At 36.7% G+C, this 6,971-nt stretch overlaps 1 protein-coding gene across 1 annotated transcript; it reads left to right on the top strand.

The window, feature by feature from the left end:
• Positions 1–226: 226 nt before the first annotated feature.
• On the top strand, positions 227–3,191 carry CDF1 (cell growth defect factor-like protein (DUF3353)). Its single transcript, XM_078578379.1, has 5 exons — positions 227–494; positions 640–746; positions 1,469–1,851; positions 2,689–2,765; positions 2,930–3,191. The coding sequence occupies exons 1-5, from the start codon at positions 427–429 to the stop codon at positions 3,078–3,080; spliced, it is 786 nt and encodes a 261-aa protein (XP_078434505.1). The 5' UTR covers positions 227–426; the 3' UTR covers positions 3,081–3,191.
• The last annotated feature ends 3,780 nt before the right edge of the window (positions 3,192–6,971 follow it).

The raw sequence follows: 6,971 nt of genomic DNA, 5'->3' as shown, positions 1-6,971 counted from the left end.
CATTTCTCAAACAAAGTTTTTGTGCTCAACAAAACTTGTATTCAAGAACTAAAATTAACCTCCCCCAATAAATAAACCAAAGTTTTCACCCAAGAAGACCCAATTCATAAAACATTATATAATGAATTTTTTTTCACCCAGAATGATCAGAGGGATGAGATGTAGTTTATGGTGGGCCCATCTACGGCTTCCCGATTAAGCTTGCGGTGCAGATGAGATGGGCTTCCTCTTTCTTCTTCCTTGTTCTTCCATCCTCGCTTCTCTCCTGTCCGACCCACGAAGGCAGGAGTGGCGACGGTGGCGAAGAGCGAGAGAAATCGAAAGGGGTTGAAGGAAAAGCCTGTTCTTGAACAGGGTTTTGTTCTTGGCGATTAATTTCTTCAGAGCGGGGATATTTCACTGTTTCTTGCGTGGAAGGGAAGCAGTATGGACGCTCTCTCACTCGCCAAACCACCTCGTGGCTTATCTCTTCGGCTTTTCAGGCGCTCTAGCTCGTGCGTAGATACCCTTTTGTGGTCTTTATCCGTTAGATTTTTTTGGATGTGATTATGCTTTTTTTCCCGGGTTTGCAGTTTTCTTTGCTTCGGTTATTGTAAATTTTATGAAAAATTTATCGCCGTCCTGTTTTTGAGTTTTCAGGGGATTGAAATACAATCGGGGTATGTCAGTTCATGTTTCTTCTTCGAGAAGTGTGAAATGTGCTGCTGCCTTGACATTTGGTGGGGACGATGGTGAAGGATACAGGGGTGAGCTTGTTGCTCTTAGATTTTGTTAATTGAATGTTTTTTTTGGTTTTATGGTCGAATGGATACTTCTTCGGATCATTTACATCGAAAATTGTGCACTTCAAGATTATTAATTGGGTTTCAGCTACTTTTTTCTGTTTCTTGGATGAAAAATGTTTTTTTGCATATAGCTTTGTTTCATGAGGAACAGGACTTTAAGTAAAGATGTATCGAACATATTTCTTCAGATGATTTATATTGAAATGTTTGTCATAAAATAGTATTGAGTTTTAACAAACTTTTTTCTGTTTCTTGGATGGAAAATGTTTTCTTTTACCTTTTTGGTCTATATTTCACGAGACACAGCAGTGTTAATGAAGATGCGTCGAAGATATTTATCTAAATGATATTTACCTTCTTGGATGAAGATATTTATGAAGTTTTTATTTCAAGATTATTTCGTTCTAACTAACATTTATCTTTTCTTTGGGTGAAAGAATGTTTTCTTTCATCTGTTTTTGGCTTTGTTTCATAAATAACAGTAATGTGAGGACTCATCATTTTTTATCGCGGCAAATACATCTAGATATTAGACTATTTTATCTTCCATGGGTACGGAAGAAAGAGTGACTTACATTATGATTGGGCGAGTCCTTTTCTAGATTTTTAATTTTTATTTTAATTAATTTTTCAGTATCTAAAAGACCAAAAATTTTTTGGAATTTTTATCGTTTGTCTTTCAGGAACTGTGCTAAAGTACCCTCGGAGGCATGTTTGGAACCCCTACAAGCGCCTTGGCCTCGGTACCGATGCGTCTGAAGAGGAAGTGAGAGAGGCCAGGAACTTCCTCATCCAACAGTATGCTGGTCACGAAGGCAGTTACGAGGCAATAGAAGCTGCATATGATAAGTTATTGATGACCAGTTTCCAGATCCGAAAGAAGACGAAGATGAACCTGAAGAGCAGGCTGAGGAAGAAAGTCGAGGAATCGCCTCCGTGGTTCAAGAGATTATTGGAGTTTGTGGAGGTTCCTCCTCTGGATGTGATCCTGAGAAGAATTTTTCTCTTTGCATTCATGGCTGCTTGGAGCATAATGAGTTCTGCAGAAACTGGCCCTGCCTTCCAGGTATGCATTATTAAGTACTTTGCAATAGATACTTGATTTATTATATGCTCTCAAGATATATGGGTTCTCATTTTTTTTGGTTTTATTCGGTTCGTACTGCCTCCCCATGCATAGCATTTTTTTTTTGGTTTTTTGGCTTCGTAAGAGCTGCGATATATCATTTATGGATCAGGCCCTTGGGTCGGCTTACCCAATAAGACCATGAGCACTGGTCAGTTGGGTTGACCAGGTCTTCTGACCCGACCAGACCTTTGGGTTGACTAACCTGACCTGACTTAGAGATGGGTTAGGGTCAAGTTGACTCTCTGTAGGTTGGGTCATATTACCCGACCCGTCGGCACATTAAGGCCATTTATTCATTTGGCTCAGCTGGGTTGCAGGTTAGGTCTGGTTGCCTGACCCTGTCAGCCCATTAAGCCCATTTATTCATTTGCATCGGCTAGGTTGATTGATTGGGTCAGGTTATCCGATGTGATTGGCCCAGTAAGACTTGTGTGTGTAAAAAATTATAATTCTGAACTTTTTTTGAAAAAAAATCAGAATTGATGCATTTAAAATGAATAATTAGTTGTATAATGAGAGGCTGGGTCAAGGGTTGGGTCAGTTTGGGTTGGAAAAACTGGCTGATCTGGCCCAATCACTCGGCCCCAACACTGGTAATGAGGTATCCTACTCCAAATTAGTAGACATTATTTGGTTCTTCAGTTTCCCAAGTTAGTTTCTTATTATTTCAGTTTTAATCGATGGTTTGATTTTCTTGATCCAAGTCCTGATCAGTGTTCTTTTTTTTATTTCATTCCCAAAGCTAATAAATTTTTTTTTTAATTTTTTTTGCAGCTCGCTCTTTCCCTCGGTTCTTGCATCTATTTCCTTAACGACAAGATGAGCAATGTTGCCAGGGCTTCTATCACCGGGTACTCATCTGATCAAAGCAACTGTATTCTAGTGATTAATATCGATACATTCAAATAAAAACACCTTCTATTCATTTCATTATTCTCTCATAGTGAGACGGGTTGGTTATGGTAAAATTACTTTTTTCATTTAATGTCCAAATTATAATGGTTATTTATATTAGGTTTGGAGCCCTGGTTGTGGGATGGCTCTGCGGATCTGTGATTGTGCCAACAATCCCATCATTCCTCCTCAAGCCAATGTGGACACTTGAACTCATGACCTCCCTGGTTTGCTACGTCTTCTTGTTCCTCGCTTGTACTTTCCTCAAGTAGAAAGAGGACCCCTTTGAGTAGTGTAAGATCATATAACCGAGAACCTTTGAGTTTATTCAGATCCTGTTTACTGGGGGTCTCCAGGTTTTCTGGGTCTCTGTGTTTTAGAAATTTTTCTGGGTCCCTCCTTTCTTTACTTAACGAGGTTCTTTATCTTTTTGTTCTTTCCTCAAGTGGGCAGGAAACGATTCTTTCATATACTTAAGACCCTGTGTGGGGTCATTTGTCTTAGTTGAGTATAGGAACACATTGTTATCTGCGTTTGTATTTTTTCAGGCATGACTTCCACATATTTGATGCGAGTTTGTGTAAATTCAAATTGTGAAAATTATGATGAATTATTTCATCGCTACCATATGCGTAAGGTAGACCTCCTAGCCTGGGGTTTATAACATTTGTATCATATGTAGAGAGAGAAATGAATGGAAAACTAAAGAGATCGCTTCGGTTGGAAAGAGAGTAAGAGTCAGTCTTCAAATGAAAGGTTCAGAATATTGACATGCTTCTTAATCACAATGTCTCAGCCTGATAAAAAATCAGAGAATTATGACCTATTATAATTTGAGGCATAACATGATAGGTTGGTAAAGAGGCATTACTGACATAGACCTGGGGTTTGCCTGACCCACCTTGATCTCTATACTGATATTGAAAGGGATCTTGGTATTGAATGTCAAAAGGGCAGGGTCAAATAACTGTGGCATGCAGTGTCTGATATCGGTGTCCAGACTTATATCACCCTCTCCCCATCCTCATGTTGATGTGGCCCCAACCCTCGTCGACCCTCTCGTTTGTCCGATGATGTCCCCTTCTCTGTTTGCCCACACTGTGCTGTCACACCGGCCCTCGGCCCTCACAGATATGCTATAATAACAATATGCAGACCAATATCTAATATATTTCACTGAAACAATTTCCTGATCAGATATCTGATATCAGCATCTGGGCCTGTTTCCTATTTCTAGGATATTTCATACAGTTAAGGACAATAAAAGATGTCAATTCGGATATTAATAGGTGAAACCTATTCTTAACATCAGAGTTAAGCTGATGAGCTACAACTTATCCTAATATTCCTACCAAGATAAATATTCAATAATGCTCTGTATTCCTGGGCAACAAGATTCGTGGGCAACAAGCTTATATGAACTATTTAACATTTATTTAAGTTATAATCATTAATATAGAAGTTTGGTGGCCTATTTTGTATTATAGATGCCTTAGAGAACACGGTTGAATTGGTGTTACAATTGAACTCTTATAATTCATTCTATTCATGCGTATGAATTATGGTTCACAATTATCATCATTGAATCAACAATAGAAACGTAATATTGAAGAGAAGATAGGCGTGTTTGGTATATTGGCTCACAGTAATCCCTAGTTCAGCAAGAAATTCATCTCTCAACACTGTACTAGTCAAATGCAAATTACAAGATGATTTATAGTATTATAAATCATATTCTTTATGTTTCCTCATTCATTTGATGATATTTGATCTTTCAATCGGAATGAAATCCACCAAGTTTTATGCTCACTAAAATAATACAAATTAAGAGCCCAACTTTAAATTTTCTGAGTTATACTTTTGTAGTTAGTTCTCTCATATTTATCTCAAAAATGATTTAACATAGGCACAAATCTAAAATTTCTGTAGGATTTCTCAACCATCAACTCAAACACTCAAGTTACAACTTTTCTTGCTTGTAGAATCACAATACATTCTTCGTGGATCACTTCCTAAACTAAAGATAAACTTTTCTAATGGGCAAGAAGTTTGGTGCCATGTATCATAGACTCAAGTGTGTGATCATAGGCTCTTCTTACATCAGATGATGTACAACCAAATGCCTCCCAGAAGCTAGTGGGAATACAAATCTGCATGTCAAGTAACAACATAAATAAGACTTTATGATGATACTGTGGAGGTCTCACTCACAAAGCAGGACACCATCAGATACCACCATCGCTTCAACTGTTATGTGATGGAAGTAAATTATGCTGTCACTTTAGTACTTTATTCGTCAATAAATAAAACGTCCTGAACTCATTAAAGGTATGAACTTGAGTATGATGATGAGTATGATCTAATTCACAAACAACAAGGGTTGACTTTTAAAATGGTTGGTTTGATGAAGCAAATCAAAATAGATGTAGGAATAATAAATAATCATTAGAATGAAGTATGTGACTTTATAAAATAAATATATTAATCCAATTAAGCATAAATAGAAAAATAAAATGCTTAAAAATATAAGGAAAATCAATGAGAAAGTCAACTCATGCAGATTTGTTGACTAAGTCAACTCACTAATCCTAATTTTTGAGAGACAGTTTCATGCTCATTTATTTTAAAAATAGGATACTATAAGGATGCTTAGAAATATAATTTTTTAATTTTTACTATTTTAAACTAGAAAAAAATGAGTGGAAAATTCAAAGCATTGACTTTGACCTACCCTTTGGCATTAGGTGAGCTCTGGGTTAGAATGATAATATAATTTTATGAAAAATATATTTTCATAAACTAGACTGGTAAATGATAATTATTATATAAATACGATTTTTTTATAGAAGATACGTGCGTTACTATGACTATTCAAAATCAATCCTTAAAGTAACCAGATTTATAAGGTATGGCCGAAATCAAAGAATTAACAAAGCAAATGATGTCAGAATTGAACAAGGTAGAGATGGAAAGAAAGGAGTCTAAATAATCCAAAATCATGCAGATGGGAAGTTTCATTACCAAATATGGCTCACGAGACATGATATCCAGAAATATGACTTCCATGAGGATGTGGTGGTCAAACGATGACTTGTGGGAGTCAAAACTCAACAAATTTCTAATGTTTTGTACCCTAAGAAAGATGTATTGACAATATTTCCACCAAAATCATGAAATTTGGTTGAGAAAGAAGGGAGAAAAATGTTGACAAACTTGACAAGAAAAAACATACAGAATTGAGAAAATGGTAATGATACACTCCAATTTACTCTAATTTTTTAGTATAATCACAAAATTAAGTCTATATAGATAAAAAACCATACAGATGACATATTTCCAACACAAAATCCAAAAATCATTGACCTTAGAGTTAATTTCAAAGTTCGTTAGTTACCTCATTCTTCACTTTTGAAGATTTATGGCTCGTTGGGATGATTCTCCGTCATCTTAAATTAATGAAATTTCACACGGGGACAAGAATCACTAGGTGGACAATGAAATTTTGTCTCAAATTTTCGACCCAAAAAATGACTACATGCTTAATGTATCAAGGTTTTCTCAAGAAGGTTTGCCATGAAGAGACATAGTTAAAATGATTTATATGGACTGGAGAAATCTTGGCCAACCATCTCTTTAATTGATATCAGGCAGTCTAGATGACAGTGTCTTTCACAACGGGAGTGGCCACATCACACACATCATGGGGCCCACATCATTTTCCTATTTGAAATAAGTCTATGCCATTATATCTTCATCTGATGCATCTATGGAGGCCATGCGGTGTTTAAGAAGTGGCTAGCTCTGTTATTAAGTCAATAGCAGTTGATCTTCCTTTATCCCAATCAATGACTCTTATTTGCTTACATGATTCCCATGGTACATGGGTCCATCAGATCGACACTCCTCATTAAGTCCACAACATTGAAGGTTCCAGATTGCACACCATATACCTAGCAAAACAATCAAAACAAGTTAATCCTTATCAGAATATTAAAGTTTCTTAAGGGCTTTAAATATATGAAACATGTATTCGTTTGACGATCCCTTTTGAAGTCTGTAATGGGAAAACTAATGTCCATTACTCCTTGAAGATCCTCGAGCTACCTATGGTACACCTTTGTGCCAATTAAGTGCCACACATGGGCTTGTGTCGCGGCACAAGC

This window comes from Wolffia australiana, chromosome 7 (genome assembly GCF_029677425.1).
Source record: "Wolffia australiana isolate 7733 chromosome 7, ASM2967742v1".
Taxonomy (NCBI): domain Eukaryota; kingdom Viridiplantae; phylum Streptophyta; class Magnoliopsida; order Alismatales; family Araceae; genus Wolffia; species Wolffia australiana.
The sequence above is the reverse complement of the archived record's forward strand: the minus strand, read 5'-3'. Positions and strand labels throughout refer to the sequence as shown.

Coding starts and splice junctions, on each gene's coding strand:
- CDF1 (XM_078578379.1), top strand. CDS start 427: ATGGACGCTCTCTCACTCGCCAAACCACCTCGTGGCTTATCTCTTCGG. Junction 495..639: donor CTTTTCAGGCGCTCTAGCTC/GTGCGTAGATAC, acceptor TTGAGTTTTCAG/GGGATTGAAATACAATCGGG. Junction 1,852..2,688: donor AAACTGGCCCTGCCTTCCAG/GTATGCATTATT, acceptor TTTTTTTTGCAG/CTCGCTCTTTCCCTCGGTTC.